The following is a 21820-nucleotide window of genomic DNA, read 5'->3' on the forward strand; positions in this document are numbered from 1 at the left end:
AAGGATGAAATTTTTGCAAAAGTAGTGCACATCCATGTAGGAATTGGGTAGGAATTACAAATAATAACATTGGGCTGGTAAAAAATATGGTAGTTGGCACATAATCGAAGCTATTGATAATTGAATTTAAAATAATTAATGGTATAGGATCATTGAATTTAATATAACATGTTAATTAGTAATGTTTAGTAGCAATTAATTTTTTATGTGTTTAACTGTATATTTGTTTTTAAAAAATTTTTATTTTTTTTTTAGTTTGAGCAATTAGATTATATTTTTATAATCAAATTTTAACTTTTTCAGCTTAAGTTGATTAAATTGTGAAGGTGGTGTGGTTGCTTATCATGCCACTCATAAAAGTTTGCTATTCAAATGGTTTGTCTTAACTTGAACTCTTTTATGAATTTTTTTAAGGGTTGTAAAAGAATTTCAATATTTAATTCATTTATTTTTTGTGTTTTTATTTGTGATAATTGGTGAACATTTGGATTGTATCTATTTATGTTTATAATGAATTTATGAAAACTTGTGGTGAATTATGATATTTTAATTATATTTATCATTCCATGCTTTATGTATAACTTTTACGAAATTTATTATTATCATAACTTAAATTAAGTTATATTGGTAAAGTTCAAGTGTAGAATGAAACCTGCTTAGTACTAAAAAAAAAAAAACAGTGAACCTATGAACCGGCCGGTTGGACCGGGTCGGACCAGCGAACCGGCAACCTCTCCGTTCACTGGGCGGTCCGATTTTAAAAACATTGGTTAATAAAAGAATGGCCTTAAAGGGAAAATCCATCCTTCAATAATGAACTGGACAAACCAATAATGCTTTGCTAATCCTTGGAGATGATTAATGTTAGAGATTTTTAACAATTGGTTGGACTAACTTGTGATTAAGAATTAAAGCTCATTGGTCTATGGTCTTAGCTAAAAAAAAAAAGGATAAAAGAGTTAAATTTCTTGATTTGAAAGCTAGCAATCACTCTTTGTTCTTAAAAAGAAAATAAAAAGTTTAATTATCGCCCTAAATTGTAATAATAAAAGTAATTTTGTATTAGTCCATTTTAACAAACACCATATAATATAAATGTAACTGGCTATAAAAATAACTTGTTCGGACCGTAGAATACAAATGTTTTGAAGAATTCTTCAAATTATGAACAGGACAAGCGTACAACTCTCTTCCACTATTGTGAAAATAGCTTGGCATAAAATTTGAAGATAATACCTAAAAAAAAAAACAAAATTCGTGATAAAATGCGTTTTATAGATTCAAGACCAAAGTTTTGATTTTTCAAAAAATCGGAGACTATTTCAGCAATTTTCTTAAAAGCAAAGGTTGTGCTTTGTGAAAAGATGTTTAAAATACTCTCTGAAGCCGGCATTTCTCACTTCAAATCTACTCAATAGACTTCTTCATCAGGTCGCTCGCTCTCTCTCTCTCTCTCTCTCTCTCTGCAAATGTGTGCAGATTTTCTTTTGGTCAGTAACTTTATGTATATTTGGGGTTCATATGATTAAGAACCCAAAATTTCATCTTAAAAACTTCATTTTTACTCAAAATTTCCCGGACCCATTTGAGAAAACCTCAAAAGTAACCTTCCAAGTCCACCTCATTTCCCCATAGTTGGCCTCTTCTCATGAATTTTTCTTCTTTGATTAGTCATTTGTTACTGACTCAAAGTCCCTGCTTAAGGAATTCAACAGCATTAGTACTTACTTTTTTTTTTTGATATGTTGTTCCATAGTAATTTAAAACATGGTTTTTTCTTTTTCTTTTTTTGGGAAAAAGCATTTCAGATAACTAATCCCAAAAATGGGTTTTTGCATCTTAACTTTTAAACAGCTATTTGTCCCATAAATTTCCGATCTTGATTCTCTGATTTCTAATTTGTTAATTTTATTTTGTTCTTATAGGTCTGAGGGGAAAAAGAAGAGAAATGACTGAAATTGTTGGTGGAGGAGATCCTTCGCCCTCTGTTACATCAGAAGCATCAAAGAATAGCAGTAGTGGGTTCGATGCGAATCGAATTGCTGAAGTGAAATCATGGCTTGAATCCCAATTCAGTGCAGTTGGAAAAGAAGTCCCTGAATTTGAGTACACCCCTAGAAGCATTGCTCATTTGCACAACATTGCCACCATTTCCCAAGCCAAAACTCAAGCTGCTTCTATTGTTGCCAATGACTTTCGCCAGAAAGCAACCGAATATCGCGCCCAAGGTCCTTGATTCTTGGACATATGCTTTTGTTATGCCTTCATTTAATTTCTTAAATTTCTATTCCATGTTTATATATAATTACAGTAAATTTTGTGTTCTTGTAGTTTTAGATATCATATTATAAACCAGTGTTGTTAATTTAACGATGATGTTTAACTGTGTGCAGCCATGCTTGTAATAGGAAGTATTGTTTACTGACCTTCACAGTTAGAAATAGAAGGAAAACGGCTGCATTAGTCTTTGGGACGTTGTTTCATTTTATTGGCTCTAATGTTTATTGCTCTGTGATTGTAGCTGTGAGGATACGAGAGATATTGGAGCATGTGGGTTTGGCTCAAGAGAGTTTACCATCAAATGTGGTGTCCTCTGCACAAGTTCTTGCCAGTGTAGCTGATTTACTGAATATTAGAGATACTGAATTAAGTAGGTGAGTTTTTTTTTTCCCAATTTAATTCAATTATGTATTCCATTTTAAGTGCCAATGAGCTTAGCTTGTGGGGGAAATTTTAGTTTCCTTGTAGCAATGGCAGATCTTTCCTTAAGGAAAACTGCTGTAGAAGAGAAGAGGTCTAAAGTGCAGCAGGAGTCAAAAGTACTCCTCGATTTTACTCGCAAGGCAATCTCAAGGTTGACTTATTTAAAAAGGTAAATCTTCTTCTGCACCATCTGGACAAAATTTAGGTTCCTTTGCTTGGATTTTCTCTAGGAGCAATAGTCAATGTTGAGCTTTGTGGTCAATTTGTACATTCCTAATCCTGTGTTTGTTTGTAGAATACTTGCACAACTGGAAGACGATATAGCTCCCTGTGAAGCAGAAATGGAAAGTCGCAGAACAAATTTGGCTATTATGGACTCGAAAGAGCGCCAGTATGAGAAACAGTATTCTAACTGCAAGGTAGTATCTTCTTTAGGGAACTTTACCATTTCTAAATGTTAGATAAGTTTTGTTTTATGGTTAATAGATGAAATGATAATGTGATGCTTTTCCAATGTGGTTTCTACCTGGCTTATGAAACTGCATTTTCTAATTTCCTTTTTATTTATTAATGTATCTATTTGCTGGATGTCACAAAAATTTTCAATGGCGGTTGGCGAGCTATATCTCTGTGCAACGGCAGCTGATATTTTGGTTAATCCTACTTTGTGTACAAAGCCTCTATATTCTGAATAATGCCAGCATGTATTTTGCTTTTTAATTATTTTTGTACGAATACCTCTTTTCTTAATCTTGTCTGTACTTTTTAAATCACGTGAAATTGGAAAACAAGTTTAGGGTCCATGCAGTGGGATTTTTGAAATTTTAGCTATAAATTAAGGGGCAATGAAATTCTCACAGCCTTTTTAGCTTCTTGCACACCCCTACTAGGTGTTTTGCTTAGTTTACATGCTTGTCATTTGGTGTCAAAAATCACTCAAATGATGTGCAAGAAGCTAAAATGGGTGAGTGTTTGATACCTGCTGGAATCCAGAACTTTGGGCTTACTGGTGCATTTTGAGATGATATTGAATAATTCTGGTGAAACGCTCTTAGCCTTTTGTAGAAGGGGAATCAGGGAGCTGCTTGAATTATAGTTGTATATCTTTCCAGAAAGTAAGAGTGGATACAGGGCACCAAACACTGTTACCTTCTTTGATCAGCATATTTAAATGATTTTTAGTGTGCTGTATATTGGTCTTATAAGTTTGTAGTCTTCGTTGGGGGACAGAATGTAAATTGGTTAAAAAGGTGCATAGAAGTTATGTGGATTATTGGTTAGATGAGATTTACAGTTTTTTCAGGATCAAAATTCTGAAATTTGTTGTGTATAGAGTAGGATATTTCTGATTTTCTGCTTGGAAAACTTTTGGTTAATATTTCTTAGGGTTATGATGTAAATGTTTCCATGTTCCAAGGATTTGCTCCTAGCATATAAATTACTCTGGCATATTCAATTAAAAGTGGCAAATAATGAGTGCTGTTTGGTAGAGCAGTGAAAAGAAATATGAGATGATAAGATGAATAGCCTTCTATTGGGTGGGAGATGGAATCTGTCGAGGTTTTGATATGGCATCAGGTGTAGTTGACCTAAGAATTTCAGAATTTTTGAGGATAAAGTGCCAATCCCGTCTGTTTTCGCAGTAAGAGAGGGCGTCTTGTTGATTTTGGACGAGTTTTGTGGTAATGGCATGTAACGTTGGTAGATAATGTCTGATATTACATGGCTGCTTTGATTTGGAGCTTGTGGTTTGTACGACTAGTTAGCTGTTAGCATTAGATTCTGTCTTCTTTGTTAAATCTTCTTTTCATGGTGTTAGAGGAGTAAAAGTAAATAGTTTATTTGACAGTCCTTGCCTTTATCTAAAGCTTCTGTAGTAGTTTCGTTATCCTTCCAAGTGAAGAACACTAAAGGAACAAGAGATAAATAATGGCCAGAGATTTACTGTAAAGCCCTTATTGATGATAGGAGAGGATATGATAAAAACCATATGACATATTTAGGTGACAATCCTCTCATGAAAAGGTGGCTTTCTTGGCCTTGGAAGCTTCAGGTAACACTAATTTAAATGGTGCAACCGTCTGTTAACCAAAATGAATACTCATGTGTTTTGCTTTAACCTACATAACTGATTTATAATATTTCTACATGTTTTTGTAGACTGTTATTGTATCATAGTCTTCAATTTCATGAGATCTTGCAAATTAAACTGAAAGTTTCAGGAAGCAAAAAGATATTTTCTTCATGTTTAAATCTTCTTTTAAGATGTGGAAGAAACAGATCTTTTTGCTTAATCTTATAGGGCCTTTTAGGTATTTGCTTATGCTAAGCTGACACATGTCATCTCAGTACTTTACTTCTGTAGCATAAGATCAACTGCATTGGCTTTTAGTGTTGAGTGACCTGCAACCATATAGTTGAGGTAGGCTATATTCAGTTGATTCATGATTTGTGCTTGAACTGTAGGTTTAGACATGTTTCTTTAGGTGCATTAATATGGAAAATATTGCTGATTTTAGTACTCTTTGTTCTGTTCCTTTTTCCTCATTGATATGAACTGTTGTCAAGGCATACTCTATAGGCAAGTGAGTGCTGATAAATTGATACATTTTAGGTGTTAGTTTAATTTAACATTAATTGGTATGAAATACCAGTTTCTTACTCTTACTCAAAGGTGTTAGACCCAAAAGATACATAAATTTATGGTGTTTTGGTCAAACTATTATCTGTAGTGTTTCATATTATTTGTGTCATTGTTTGTAAATTTTGCTGTTGAGAATTTGGTATATGTCCTTCTGAGGTTTCATGTGTTATTGAGATAACGAACATCATCTTTGGATTTGGTTCTGTTTTGAAGTTGCATCCTTCCTAGTTGTCCAACAGTAAATAATATAAATGGAAAATATATGCTAATTTTGGTTTCTCCTAGTTCTTTTTTGCCTTCTTTCAGTGATCTCTTATTCTCACCTACCAATATAAGTAACCTTGTAAGTACGAGTAAGCACCAGACCAGAGACTTGACCAAATTATAGCATTTTGTGCTGGTGGTACTTTATCTTAGAATTTTACATTTGTAATGCAGGCGATGCTCAATCGTGTGGGATACAGTCCAGAGATAAGTCATGGAGTTTTGGCCGAAATGGCAGAGCATAGAAAGGAATTGGAGAGAAAAACAAAACCTATACTTGACACCTTGAGAAGCTATCAAGACTTGCCGCCTGTAAGCTCATCTTTTTATCTAATGATTTTATATAGTTGCAATTATGCGTTCTCCTCTTACGTTTTGATTATTTTTTCACAGGATAAAGCATTGGCTGTATTAGCTATTGAGGATAAAAAGAGGCAATATGCTGCCGCCGAGAAGTACCTTGAAGAAGTCTTGCAGTCTGCTCTGGCTTCTAGCGGGTGACTTTTATGTGTATGTTCCCAAATGAATTGCTTATTAAGTTCTATTTGTTTTTAAATAGAGGGAAAGGACTGCTGTTTTGTTCTGTAAAGGTGTTTTTAATCGTATTATGGGAGAAGCTGTGATTGAATTGAGATAATTCATGTCAAATGATTAGAAAGATGCACAGTATGAAAGTAAAGAAATCTTTACTGCAATGAAATTGTGTATGCTTCATGATTATCCAATTCGCCTTCTGTTCGAACTTTTTGGCAGACAATTCAACATCTTCCTCTTAAGTGAGCATCTTTGAGGCTTTATTCTGTCTTGTTTACTGTGTTACTAATCTTTTGCTTTTGAATCTGATTCAAGTTTGGCTCGTGTTTCTGGGTTTGCAGCAAATAATAATTTGCTAGAATGTTATAAACATGGCAATGTCACCTACCTTGTGTATTGTAGAGGCCATATTGGGTTCATTCGGAGTAAAGACTATTGGGAAAATTTTGTGGGATTATTTATTTTAGCATTTTTATGATATCATGTGTGTGATACATTATACATACATAAGAAGGGCAGCATTTTGGCATATAATACAGCAGCAATCAAGATAGTAAAAGAAAATAACCACTTGTCCATTTCTCTGTACCTCATTTAAACTGTATAGGTCTCAATATGAGTCCTAACAGAAATCCTAAATCTGTGATACCTAACATAAGTTGTGAAGGGGACTCTCAACGCGTCATCAAGATGATTGAAAACTTTGAACCCGGTGATTCCCACTCTGGTATTCTTATTGAAGACGTCATTTTTTTGCTTGCACAATTTCTTGGCTTGGGAGATTTCTTGGGCTCTTAGAAATAACAATAAGGTTGCTCGCCTTTTAGCTAAGCATACATTATCAATTCCAGATTATTGTATGTGGACTGACTCTCCACCTTGTTCTATTATTGATATTAATAAAATGTTTCGCTCTTTCTATCATAAAAAAAAAAAAAAAAAAAAAAAAAAGGTTGTGAAGAGTTCTTTACAATCACAGAAACAGCAGTGACTTGTTCACGCGGAAAACTTTAGGATACAGACAAAGAGCCGCCATGACTTTGACCTACCAAGTGCCTTGAGACCTTTTAATTACCACTTCGACTAAACTTGCATCCTAAAATTCAAATCTAACCTTACTAATGTTCGCAATTGACAATAAGGTCCATTAGCAGTTAGTTTTATTTAGATTGTTACTGCTATTTATTATGAAATTAGTGGGTTTCACAATTTTTTTTGGAAATATTTCTATCAGTCAAAAATTAATTATTACACTTTTAATTGCCTATTTTTTTTTCTTAGTCAATCGGCAACCTCTACACTATCCCAACTCTAGCACACTCATTGAATTTTTTCAATTGTAGAGTGCAGGGTTTGAATCCTCCTCGACTCAATTCAAAGGGGGATTTTAAATTCCTTGTAGTGGCCAATTTGTTTGAGGTTTGAAATTCCCAACCTATAGTCCAAAGAAAAATTTTAAATCAATCATCGAGAACTTGAAAGGGATTAAATCACCATCAAACGAAATAGATGTATTATGCATCTGTTGAATCTTAAAAAAAAAGTCACGTTAAGTAGCAATTTCAAGATGCAAGATTTGAATCCTTCAATTCCTATTTGGCTAGGTCTAAGAAAAAGTCACATTAAATAACAGTCATTAAAGATAAAATTTGAACCATTGACGTTCCACTTACCTTGTGGTGGTCAAGTCAGCTCGAAGGTTGCCTAAGCGAACTTTGCTTCGTTTTAGTACCCTTTACCTCCAACTGCTTCTTACGACTATTTTGGATAGCGATGGCACCTGAAGAACATAAACCTATTGGTTAGGCCAATCAAATTCAAAGATCAGCACGCGGTTAAGCAAGTCCGAATCTAGCGTTTGCCACTATAAAAGGGCCACAGAGGCTTGCAACTGATCTCGCTCATCAGACAGCAAAAGAATACTAGCATTTGCATATAAGTTAACCCCCCACCACCGATCCACAGAGATGGCAGAGCGGTTTCTTAAGCAGGCGAAGGAGTACTCTGCCAGCCGGCCGATATATCCTGAGGAGCTCTTCCAGTTTGTTGCCTCCAAGACACCTTGTCACGACCTTGTCTGGGATGCTGGGACAGGAAGTGGCCAGGCAGCAACATCTGTAAGACCCCTTTCCTCCTTATTTTACCTTCTAATTTGTGTACGAGAATTAGCCTCATGGCTTCAAGGGTTCCCAAGTTATTAAACAAATTTCATATGTCAGAGATTTTTGTTATTTGGACTCACTGATAATATTTTTTTAGTTTCTTGCGCCATTTCACCAGTTCAACCTATTTATTGTGTTAAGGAAAAAATTTTGTTGAATTTCAATAGATACCTCATTTTTGATAGGCATGATTCTTGAAAACTCAATTTTAAAAGTAGACAAATTCCCCTAAAGTGGTCCTCCATGTTACCTTCTTGAAAACTCAATTTGAAGGTTTTGTCTGATGGGATTATAGAACCATATGAAATATGAACTCATATGGTAAACTAATTTCTAAGATAATAATTCCCAAATTTGTGAACAAAACTTTGATCATGTGAATGTGGCTTTGATTAATATTGGTGAATTTTTATCAGTTGGCCGGGATATACAAGAATGTGGTAGCCACAGATACAAGCCCAACGCAACTGGAACATGCTGTGAAGCTTCCAAATATTAAATACCATTGCACCTCTCCGAAGATGTCTATAGCTGAGCTTAAGCAAAGTATTGCAGCAGAATCCAGTGTTGATCTAGTGACCATTGCTACGGCTATTCATTGGTTTGATCTTCCATCTTTCTACCAACAAGTCAAGTGCGTTCTGAAAAAGCCCAATGGAGTAATTGCAGCATGGTCCTATACTCTGCCACGGATCAACAAAAATCTCGACACCCTTTTAACTAAATTGTATTACGTTGATGCTGCTCCATTTGGGTGGCCACGGTTGATAATGGAGGACAATTACAGGACCATTGACTTCCCATTTGAGCCAGTGGATGGACTTGAAAACACAGGGCCACTTGAGCTTAAAATGGAAAAATTGATCGATTTGGATGGCTATCTTACTTTGATAAAATCATGGTCTGCATACCAAGCTGCAAAAGAAAATGGGGTTGAGCTCTTGGGTGAAGATTTGGTGAAAGATTTTACCCTTGCTTGGAATGAAGATGGCAAACAAGAAAAGATTGCTACTTGGCCTGTTCATATGAGGATCGGGAAAGTTGGGAACCAGTAGTATTGGATGACTAACTGGAAAGAAAGCTCTGAAAGGTTCTTTCTAATACATGACACGTTCTTTTCTACTAATTGGATGCAGTACTAGTCTATTAGCTTGCGTTTTGCAATAACTCTGGAAAAGAGATTTGTTTTTCCTGTTCTTTGTAATGTTATTGTGTTTCCCTTTGTAATAAATTTTGCCTTTGTTATAGGCGGTTTACCTATTCATTTTCTTTTGTAAACCAGCATATAATATCTTGTTAGCCAATCAAAAGAGACAATAGATTTTCGAATGTTGTGAGTTTTAGATCGATTCAGTTGGTAGAGGAATGAATAGTTCAAGAATTCAAAGCTTCGAAGTTCCATCTGTGTATCGTTATATGTAAGCCCTCGAAGTTCAGGAAAATCCATACCCTCCTGTTCCTTCAAAAGTACAAGCAACAAACTGACTTTAATTTTCAATTCAGTCAAAGTTGAAAATCTTGATGATTTACTCAATAAATTCGGATTCATGAAATAGGAAGCAAAATCATGTGTAGAGTTCCAGACTTTGAAATATTAACTAAAAGCGATTTTGCTGCTCAAACTGGTTTGTATTGTTAGCATGGCCGGATGAATGAAATTATGTACCTAAAATGGCCCAAAATGCCAACGACCGCCATTGTCATTCGAACAAAGTATGTAAATTTGTCACCAACAAAAATCGATACAGGATACCTGGAACAGATTAGATAACATAGGGTCTATTCTCGATTGATTATTTTAATTGATTATAGATTTGTCATTCGTATGTAAATTTGTCACCAACAAAAATCGATACAGGATACCTGGAACAGATTAGATAACATAGGGTCTATTCTCGATTGATTATTTTAATTGATTATAGATTCTGTTTTTAGGTAATAAGTTTTTGTGATATTTTTAGTTACTTTTGTATTTTGATTATAAATTTTTTAATTACTAAAAATGGTTAATTCGAAAATCACCCATGATTAGATAATATAGGGTCTGTTTTCGATTGATTATTTTAACTGATTATAGATTCTGTTTTTAGATAATCGATTTATTTTTTGTGTTTTGATTATAAATTTTTTAATTACTAAAAAAGGTTAATTCCAAAATCACCCAAAGAGTAGCTTTTGCTGATTTTGATTTTGCTGTATAATTAGTTTCCATAATTAAGTGATATAATATATAAAGCAACCGAGAACAAGACCATAAAGTATTAAGGGTAAAAACAAAGCAAGAAGAGAATCTTCGTGTCCGTTTGGATCCCTTGTTTTTGGGGTTATTTTTGAAAAACTGTTTTTCACATTCCAAATGCTACAATAAATGTGTATTTCCAAAACAACTCCAAAAACATTATATCAAAAACAACTACATATGTATATTTCAATTTGTATATTTTAATTATGTATATTATATATACTATATTAATATAAATTGAAATATACAAATTGAAAATTATATATATATTATATTATATAAATATTTATATACATTAATATTATACATAATATTGTATATTATACATAATATAATATAATAAACATAATATGTAATATTGTATACATAAATGTGTAAATATTTATACATAATATATTATGTACATTATATTATAATATATACATTATAAATGTATAATATTATTATGTACATTATTGTGTATTATAATGTATAATAATTTTATGTATAATATTTAATATGCATAATATGTAATAATGTAATAATGTATATTATGTATAATATATTAACTTATGTATATTATATTATATATATACAATATTATGTATATTATACAAATTGAAAATTATATCTTATATATTTATATACTATATATTACATGAATATTTATATAATGAAATATACAATAAATATTACAAATTGAAATATTATATAAACACCATATTTATAATATTATAATATTTATAATTAATATTAATGTATATTATATATTTATATATTTATTTATACATATTATAAAAATTTTATTTTTTTAAAAAAATATTTTTATATATTTATAATATATTTATATGAATATTATACATTATATGAATTATATATAATATAATATATAATATATATTATATATTATATATGTTATACATTTATATAAATGTACATTTATACATAATATATATATTAATGTATATTTATAATATACATTTATATTATGTATTATATATAATATAATACATTTATACATTTATATTAATATACATAATATTAATTTTACATTTATACATTTGTACATTTATATTAATAATATTAATACATTTATACACAATATTAATACATATTAATAAAATTATAATTTATATAATATTCATTTGAAATTTATACATTTATAATAATATGCACTTATACATTTATAAATATATTTATATTATGTATTATATATAATATAATACATTTATATATTTTTGTATAAATACATAAATATATTTATTTATAAATATTTATAAATGTATTATAAATGCATCAATGTATATTTATATAAAAATATAAAATATAAAATATAAAATTTATACATTTACATAATATTCATTTATAATTTATACATTTACAATAATATACACTTATACATTTATAAATATATTTATATTATGTATTATATATAATATAATACATTTATAATACATTTATATATTTTTATATAAATATATAAATATATTTATTTATAAATATTTATAAATGTATTATAAATGTATAAATGTATATTTATATAAAAATATAAAATTTTTAATTTTTAATTTATACATTTATAATAATATACACTTATACATTTATAAATATATTTATATTTTGTATTATATATAATATAATACATTTATATATTTTTTAGCGAATATATAAATACATTTATTTAAAAATATTTATAAATGCATTATAAATGCATAAATGTATATAAAAATTATAAATGTTATATTACCAGCATTTATAATTATAAAAATTCATAATATTTTTCTGGAATTAATTCTTGTTGGATTACTATATTACTAGCTCCTGTGTCTATTACTGCTAATAATTGTGTTTCAAAATCTCCTATTTTTATTCGAGTTTTTACTTCTATGGATGTTATATTTGATGTTCCTGCTTGTAATAATTCTAAATCATAATTATGTTTTATTTCTTCTATTTCTGGAAAGATTTCTAGATCTATGTTTTCAATAGATACTTCGCTTTCTATTGTTTTTCCCTTGTTTAATTTTTCTATTTTTTGCTCTAAATGTTCAACTTTATTTTCTAATATTCTTATCCTTCTTTCTAAATAATGTTCTAAAGGCAGATATTCTTCAGTTTTTTCTTTTTTAATATTTTCTATTAAAACATATTCCTGTGTAAATTTTTCTAAACAGAATTTGCATCTTTCTATATAACATAGCATGTTTAAAGAATATTCTGGGCTTAAGAAATTCAAATGGTCTTTCTGAAATGGGCTTTTCTTTTATAAAAATTGGCTGTTTTACTGGGCCGGATGAAGAACTGGCCGTATGAGATGCTGTATAAGACAGCCTTCCTTTGAGCTCCCCAATCTCAGAAATTCGTGAGAGAATAGTATCTCCTTGTGAGCTTGAGATCTTATACATTTCTTTAAGTTGTTCAGTTAAGGATTTTATTTTTTCTTTTTGAGAAAAGTCTTCTTCTTCAAAATTTCTACACTTTAAATTTAAACTTCTAATAGCTTGCTCCATGCTCTTGCAATGTCTACAAAATTCTATTCTATTTGTGTTATCTTTTTCTAATGCATATTGATAATTTCTACTGCTACTAGGGGCATCTGTATTTTGATATACTGGAGCCCTCATGCTGTCCATGCTAGCCTTAGGATCTACATAAAATGTTGTTCCTATATTTTGCCTAGCGAATTCTAGTGTTTCATGTATGCTATGAAATGCTTTACATAAAGGATTACGAAAATGATTTATTTGTTCTATAACGGAAATCTATTTGGAGTCCGATATACCACAGATCTTGTTACAGGAGATCTTTTTACTATTGCTTTTTTCTCGTTCTTCTAATTTTTGTCTTTCTATTGATTTTAATTCAGAGTATCTATGCCAAAGTAAATCTACTTTTGCTTGTCTTAAATTTTTAAGAAATGACGCGGGATGGTAGTGTGCTACTTTAGATAACCTGAAAGCTTCTATTTGTATATGTGCTAAACACTGGTCTGTTGTTTCTAATTCCTCCAAAATTTTTTCAAAATAATAATATGTACCTGGTTGTCTGAGGGTTTCTAATGCTAGTCTGTTTGCGTTTTCTGGGGTGGATGTAAATTGAAAAGGCGGTTCAAAATTCATATAGGAATTAAAATATCAAAATAACTGAATTTTAGAAATGATGACTACTAGATACTTTAAGAAAGATAACTGAGATTTTACCTTCCTTGCTTTAAATCCAAATTTCCCTTCCGATGCTATGAAAATGGGAATCTTGGGATTAGAAGTTTTGCCTCACCGGATCTTCCCCTGACGCCTGCTTTTCAACTGAAAGGCTTTAATGGGTACTACACGTCTACACCGTCTTTTGGTCTTTTAAGAATCTAAAACCAAGGTATCTTTTTCAGAGTTTCCGGCAATTTGGATTTAATCTAGGGTTGGTTGCTCAAATCTCTACTTTCCTATTTCTCTTTCGTCTTATGCTAGCAATATGAGAGAGCTAAAGACTGTAAAAGCTGCTAAAGATCGTATGAAGAAGTTTGGAGTTTTATTTTGGATGCTTTAATTTACAGGATGAAGGTGCATTTATAATGCTAGTAATATAATATAATATACATAATATACATAATATAATATAATAAACATAATATGTAATATTGTATACATAAATGTGTAAATATTTATACATAATATATTATGTACATTATATTATAATATATACATTATAAATGTATAATATTATTATGTACATTATTGTGTATTATAATGTATAATAATTTTATGTATAATATTTAATATGCATAATATGTAATAATGTAATAATGTATATTATGTATAATATATTAACTTATGTATATTATATTATATATATACAATATTATGTATATTATACAAATTGAAAATTATATCTTATATATTTATATACTATATATTACATGAATATTTATATAATGAAATATACAATAAATATTACAAATTGAAATATTATATAAACACCATATTTGTAATATTATAATATTTATAATTAATATTAATGTATATTATATATATTAAATATTTATATATACATATTATAAAAATTTTATTTTTTTTAAAAACTGTTTTTATATATTTATAATATATTTATATGAATATTATACATTATATAAATTATATATAATATAATATATAATATATATTATATATGTTATACATTTATATAAATGTACATTTATACATAATATATATATTAATGTATATTTATAATATACATTTATATTATGTATTATATATAATATAATACATTTATACATTTATATTAATATACATGATATTAATTTTACATTTATACATTTGTACATTTATATTAATTATATTAATACATTTATACATAATATTAATATATATTAATAAAATTATAATTTATATAATATTCATTTGTAATTTATACATTTATAATAATATGCACTTATACATTTATAAATATATTTATATTATGTATTATATATAATATAATACATTTATATATTTTTATATAAATACATAAATATATTTATTTATAAATATTTATAAATGTATTATAAATGCATAAATGTATATTTATATAAAAATATAAAAATTATAATTTATAATTTATACATTTATACATTTATAATAATATACACTTATACATTTATAAATATATTTATATTTTGTATTATATATAATATAATACATTTATATATTTTTTAGCGAATATATAAATACATTTATTTAAAAATATTTATAAATGCATAAATGTATATAAAAATTATAAATTATAAAAATACCCAAAAATATGTTTTAAAAATACCTCTAAAAATAATCCAAAAAACATCTACAGTAAAAGTTTTTCATATAGTTTTTGAAAAACAACCCCAAAAATAACTAATCCAAACGGATTTGTATTTCAAAACCGAAATGCTACAGTGCTATTTTTGAAAAACAATCCCAAAAACAGCTAATGCAAACGGAGCCTTCATTGTTTGCTAAGCAAAGCCTGACGGTACCAATACGAGTTGATGGAAAGCAAAGCCTATGAAGTTGCAATTACAGTTGAATGGAACATAATTTCCTTCATTATCTGCTAAGTAAAGACTTAGAGTGGCATATTATGAATGCCAGTATCTGTAGTAATCGGGATTATCTTCCGAGATAACTCCCCCTTCCTTGAACCCTCTGTCCGGTGAAATACACTTATAGCTGAGGTTTTGGCCGTCGAGTATTTCTCTGACAAGAAGTGATTGACATGACACTTTGGCCGTCGAGTATTTCTCTGACAAGAAGTGATTGACATGACACTTTACAGACTATGACAAGTCTATCCTCTTGCTATAACAGACCTAGAGCCGACCTATCGCTACACTCTGTCCTATCCATAGTTATTAAACCCGGCCCGGGGAGGAACTTGGTAAAAGAAGTGGATCAGTGGGTGAGTGGTCCAACCAGTGGGTGAGTGGTCCAACCAGTGGGTCACTAAATATACTTAAATATTATATTTTATAATTTTTAATATGGTTGAAACTATAATAAACTATGTCATAGTAAATACTCAGTTAGTCCAATTTATTATAAAATCATTAATTCTTATAAGAATTAACAAAATCTAAATTTAATTAGTAATCCACCAAATTTCAAGTATAAAATTTTATCTAAGTGTAGTTATCTAGTTTATTTACGAATTTAAAGTGCAAAAAGTTATTAAGAATAATATTTGTCTTTAAAATGAATTGTGTAATATGCTATTTTTTAAATCCATTCATAACTTATAGAATTTGGGGAATAATAAAATTTTATTAAAAGATTCTAAACAAATTTTGTTTTGAAGAAATAAAATAAGAATAAAGGTCTAATATATAATATAGAAGGGCTAAACAAGAACCCAATGACTTGCTAGTTCAGTGGTGAGCGTGCTTCATTCTTGTGGTTGAGGTCCAAGATTCGATTCTCCAGTGCAATATCTTCTAAAATTTTTAATTCTCTAGTGCAACATCTTTTAAAAATTTTTAACACAACAACCGGAATCTTACAAAACCGTTCGGTTCAACCGAATTGATCGGTTGAATCGCCGGTCCGTTGACAAGTCAACTGGTTTCTTGCACAAACGATCCAATTAACAACCCAGCCCGATTTCATGGCCGGTTCATCGGATTGATCGGTTGAACCGTCAGGCCGGGCTAGATTTGATAACTATGGTCCTATCACAATGGCTCTTGTCCTAAGGGTGTTCCCCCAGCTCTACTCTAAATATCCCCTCTACTTCATTTCCAAAGTTAACTGCTACCAAAACCTTCGAATCGATTTTATATTTTCGAATTGTAAACACTCGCTAACTTAAGTATTAGAGTCGAACCGGAGAACCAATCCTATCTTTATCGCTTACTATGCAGGAAACTCGCATTGAGATTAGCCGATCTCGAAAGATCTCGGGAATCTGGATCTAGACTCTACATTATCCATAAGAGCAATGACCATAAAACTAGACTAGGAGTTTGCGAAAACCATGTCAAAGTTCCACTCAAATTTATAACTCCTAAATTTCTAGTAAAAGTCTCCTCTCTTTTTTAGTATCTAGCCTGTGCAGACCAAGGATTTTACTCAACCAAAGAAGTAGCAGTTGTGCTATCAAAAGTAGGGTGATTCTATCATCACTTTTGAGTATCGTACCTTCAAATTAAATTCATTGTTAAATATACCAAGAAGTATTTTTGGTCCTAGATTGTAACAATTTCTAATACTAATAGATGAACTATTTTTATCATCTAAATACACAAATTGAGGAAATGCTAGTTTGAAGGCACCACATAATTTTTTTCTTATGAAAGCAATTTTTTGTTTTCTAGCCAGCGATCCCTTTTCGGACTTTTATTCTGTCTAATTCAACCCCCCTAAACCACAAGGGACGGCTCAAATTTCAAATCTCACTGTTCTTGTACCCTTTTTTTAAAAAAATTTCCTTATTGACAAAAACAGGATTTAAGAAAGGGTTAATCACAAAAACTCCCCCAAAGGTATGGCCACTTTTGTACTTTATCCCCTAACATTAATTTTTTCTCATTTTATCCCCTAAACCATTAGTCAATTCTAACATTGTGTAATGATGATTGCAAAAAGACATTTACACTCCTAAGAGCTAACTACGACATATCTCCTTAAATTATAGCTTGTTTTGCACTTCATCCCCTAACATCATTTTTTTTAAGGTTAATCGCACTTTATCTCCTTTACGTATGGGTCATTTCTCAATTTCCCCCCCCCATTGTTTGTTTTTCCTCAGTTTACCCCAAAGACTAACGGTCAACCCCAATGGAGATAAACCAAATAATGAAAAAACAGTAATATCCTTAAGAAAATAATGAACAACCCAAAATACCCATATGTCTAGGTTTATGAAAGGGATAAAGACAAGTTTCCAAAATTACCCTGGAATAATGGAGGAGGGAAATTTCCCTCCATCTGGCACATGGGACAAAAAAAAAAGAAATTCGGAAGACAAAACGTTCCCTACCTTTTGTCATTGTCGGTCATCTTTTCTCTCTTCTCTATCAGCCACTTTCTTCTTTGGCTGAATCCTTAGCAAAACCTCCATTAAAAAACTTGAAAATTCACCAGAATCTTGAATGGAAAAATCGGTCAATCGATGAACTTGTGTAGCAGAGGTAGAATTGAATTTGAAGTGGAAGTAGATTGTAGCAAGGGCTAGGGGTGTCAACGAATCGAGCTGTTCGCGAATAGTTCGAGAGCAGCTCGTTCAAATGATCGATTCGAGTTCGGTAGAATCGAGCTCGAATCGAGCTCGAACTATTCGAATATTGAAACGAATCGAATTCGAGCCTAAAAATGTTATGCTCGATAAGCTCGCGAGCTTTTCGAGCTTAGGGTATATTTAAATATATATAATTTTATATTTATAAAATTACTTAAATATATATAGTTGTAAGTTTAATTACATGTTGTATCTATTAAAATTCAAAATATAATAGGGGTATTATTGTCTTTCTAGATAATTCTTAAAAAAAAAGAAATTCAAATATTAGAGTGTAATTAGGTCAAAACTTCAAGCAACTTCAGAATCTTCGTCCGCCGTCTTCTTGAAGAGCTTCCTCACCTCAGTTCTATTCCCTAATCCCAATTCCTCACCTCAATCCCTAATCCCAATTCCAAATCAAACCCATTTGGGTTTCTAATTCCAGCTAGCGGAAGGTGGATCTTGAAGCAGATGCTGAGGTGCAGGCGTGCAGAAGGTAAGATGTAATCCTTTTTGTGCTTTGTGGCTTCGGATACTTTTCATTCTTTTGTTTATGAGCTCCTCCAGTTCTATTCCAGAATGAATATCTACTTGTAATTAAGCTGCAGGCAATGCTCTCGGCTTTCCTAACTGCTACCCTGTCAGCATCAAACCGATCAATATTTAGCTCAAGAAGAAGCTAATCAGGTAATTTGCATTTTTTTTTATTTGTGATTTTGTGATATTTTCCCATGAAGAATTAGTTAGTCTTGATGACCAAGATCCTAAGAAATAGCTACTGTAGTTTATATTGTATTGTTCTGTTTCTTAAAGACCATACCTTTAGGAATTTCTACTTTTCTTGTACTGAAAAGGGTGTACGCGCAAGCGCGCATGTTTTTTTTTTTTTTGTTGGATGAAATTCTTGGGAAAGACAAGAACAGAGACTGATTGTAGACTTAGGCCAATATTTAGCTCTGATAAATCCCTCTATCTTTTTCTTCGATTTTTATTCGGTGGGATGTGAAATTTTGGATTTTTAGGTGAAAGGTTGGAGTTTATGGACTGAAAATTGGCAGCCCTTTTGAGTATTCCTACTTATTTGGGTGACATTAACATTATTCTAGAACTTCATGTAATTGTTTCTTAAAAAAGGAACAGGTGTTTTTTTTTTTTTTGTGTAGAATCTAAGCCCATTTGGCCCTGGAAGGATTGTGTAGAAATCCAATCCTTGAGAGCATTCTGAACATGATTTCATGACATTTGAATTTCTAGCTTAAAAGAGAGAATAAACTAAGAAAAATGCACATAGCTACATTGGAGGTGATCTTGTATAAGTTCCAGGTATTCTAGAACATAACTCATTTCAAAGGCTGATTTAACTGTTCCAATAGTTTCAGTGGAGGGTCAGCCATTGGAGCTTAATTGAAAGCATTTAATCATGGTGTTACAACTGCAGAAGTAGTTGGCATAGATTGAGTTAGATCAGAGACATTTGGTTACTCAAAGCCTTTTACAGACGGATTTAAGTCTCTTTAATATTCATGCTTTTTGATCCTCACTGCCCCACCAGATTCTTCCTGCTGTGTCTCTACGGTAGTAATTGCATTCTGCTACATAATTAATTAATCTTTATCCTTTTCTTCACTCTTTTCTTATTGAGTTGTCATTGCTTTTGGCTTCTGCTTTTAGTGATCATTTTAGTGCCAGAAGTCAAAGGCAATAATACTCACCAGGTGCAGGAGAAGGATGCTACCAGAAAGATGACAGACAGACACACACACACACAGATATAGAGAGACAGAGAGAGAACGTAGGAAATGCTTATGTGTGCCGGAGATTGGTGCCGAAACCTTCATGGAGTGAAAAAAAGATAAAAATAAGTTAAATTCAAATTCATGTGATTGATACAAATTAGTTTATTACTTATTGTTATTCTTATTATTATTATTATTTTGCAGAAAGTGAAGGCAGCAAAAAAGATTCTACTTCCCATAAAATGAATGTGATAATTGGAAAGGTATATTGTTTGTATTTAATATTTCGAGTCTTCTTCAAATATCTTATTTTAGATTTTACCACTACTATTTAATTACCTAAATTATTTATTTTATGTAGGGCCTGGAGTTGAAAATTTGGAATCCATAAGCAAAAGCTGGAAAAGATTATTATGGAATGGACAACATGCTACTGTCTTTAATTGTAGAATTTGTTTCACATTTTTAATTTGAATGTTGACACTTTGTCTTTGTTTTTCCTGTTTGTGTGACTTGGTGGATGTTGGTTGTGTGACTTATCTCTGAATTTGGATGTTAGATTTGATGTTAAAATACGGATGAATTTGGATATTGGTTGGCATAATGGCTGAAAAGTGTTGACAATTTGATGCTTTGGACTTTAAATTGGTACTTAAAACTGGTTTGTCTCAAACCAGTTTATCATATAGATGAGTTTGGATTTTGAAATTTTTGATTTTGTAAATTTCTGTGGGAATGCTTGAATTTTCGAATGCAAATGACAGATGAAAAGACTGAATGAAAGAGCAAATTTTGCTTGCTAAGAATAGCAGATTGTTTGGTTCAGTTTAGACTTTTATAAACGAGCATAGTATTTAATCGAGCTCGAATTCGAACTCGAGCTCGAGTTCGAAATCGAGCCCGAGTTTGAATTCGAGTTCGAACACATATTCGAGCAATTTCGAGCACGAGCTCGAGCCTCACGATTTTCTTACGAATCGAATTCGAGCATGTAAAATTGATATTCGTCGATCTCGAGCTCGATCTCGAGCTTTAGACACTTTGTCAAACTCGAACTCGATCAACCTTCTATTCGAGCTCGATTCGATTCGTTGACACCCCTAGCAAGGGCAGCCCTTAAGGTTCGGCTTTGCTATTTTTTCTTGATCTTAGAAACTTTTAGTTTTTAACCAATTGTATTGTACAGAAACGGCAATAGCAAGGTATGGGTTTTTTTGGTGGCTTCATGGCCTTTAATGTGGTAGACAATTATTGTTTGAATCATCTGTTGCTGTGGTCCCTTGTTTTGTTGTTTTGTCATTGTCGGGTTAGGAAGAAAACGATGGATTTTTAGCAACTTTTGCCTTTTTTAATTATTAATTTGCTGGATTATTTGTTACTTTGGTTGGTTATATGTCGACTGTTAAATAGACAAACTAGAATTTTTTTTGTGGGACAATAAAAGATGTATGCTTTATATTACCTGTGCATACACTAAAAAGTTGTCTTTATCTGTGTGATTACAGAAACATGAATTTTAAAACCTATGTTTTAGAGGTTCACTATGGGGGCCATTTTGCCCATGTCCCAAATTTACAGTATGTGGGGTGTGACAGCCCCACCTTCCCTTAAGGCGAACCAAAGGGGTTAGCGGACTGCCTGCCCAACTCTCGCCAGGACTAATGGTTCAGTTTAGAGCGATCTAATACGTTCCGGAATTTACAAACGCGCGTAAACAAGTCAAAATGTCAAAATAAAAAAAATGAAACCGGAGTCGGCCATGAATAGTAACCGACACGTCAAAACCCAACCAAATATCAAGCAAATATTTACATGTTGAAATTAAGCATATACA

The 21820-nt window shown here is 31.1% G+C and overlaps 2 protein-coding genes and 1 long non-coding RNA gene across 5 annotated transcripts; all 3 read left to right on the forward strand.

The window, feature by feature from the left end:
- Positions 1-1420: 1420 nt before the first annotated feature.
- On the forward strand, positions 1421-6331 carry LOC113775298 (AUGMIN subunit 1-like). 2 transcript variants are annotated; one of them, XM_027320114.1, is made up of 7 exons: positions 1421-1431; positions 1926-2228; positions 2522-2654; positions 2738-2872; positions 2999-3122; positions 5786-5923; positions 6005-6331. In XM_027320114.1, the coding sequence occupies exons 2-7, from the start codon at positions 1949-1951 to the stop codon at positions 6110-6112; spliced, it is 918 nt and encodes a 305-aa protein (XP_027175915.1). In that variant the 5' UTR covers positions 1421-1431; positions 1926-1948; the 3' UTR covers positions 6113-6331. The 2 variants fall into 2 exon arrangements, with proteins under 2 accessions (XP_027175915.1, XP_027175914.1); XM_027320113.1 differs by having other exon boundaries at positions 1427-1490.
- A 1562-nt stretch (positions 6332-7893) lies between these two features.
- LOC113774974 (putative methyltransferase DDB_G0268948) lies at positions 7894-9633 on the forward strand. The gene is made up of 2 exons (XM_027319650.1): positions 7894-8262; positions 8724-9633. The coding sequence occupies exons 1-2, from the start codon at positions 8113-8115 to the stop codon at positions 9360-9362; spliced, it is 789 nt and encodes a 262-aa protein (XP_027175451.1). The 5' UTR covers positions 7894-8112; the 3' UTR covers positions 9363-9633.
- A 9264-nt stretch (positions 9634-18897) lies between these two features.
- LOC113775942 lies at positions 18898-20625 on the forward strand. 2 transcript variants are annotated; one of them, XR_003468955.1, is made up of 4 exons: positions 18898-18937; positions 19922-20112; positions 20191-20249; positions 20348-20625. It is a non-coding gene; the product is annotated as an uncharacterized LOC113775942 (long non-coding RNA). The 2 variants fall into 2 exon arrangements; XR_003468954.1 differs by lacking the exon at positions 18898-18937 and having other exon boundaries at positions 19138-20112.
- Positions 20626-21820: the final 1195 nt, after the last annotated feature.

This window comes from Coffea eugenioides, chromosome 6, assembly GCF_003713205.1.
Source record: "Coffea eugenioides isolate CCC68of chromosome 6, Ceug_1.0, whole genome shotgun sequence".
Lineage (NCBI taxonomy): Eukaryota > Viridiplantae > Streptophyta > Magnoliopsida > Gentianales > Rubiaceae > Coffea > Coffea eugenioides.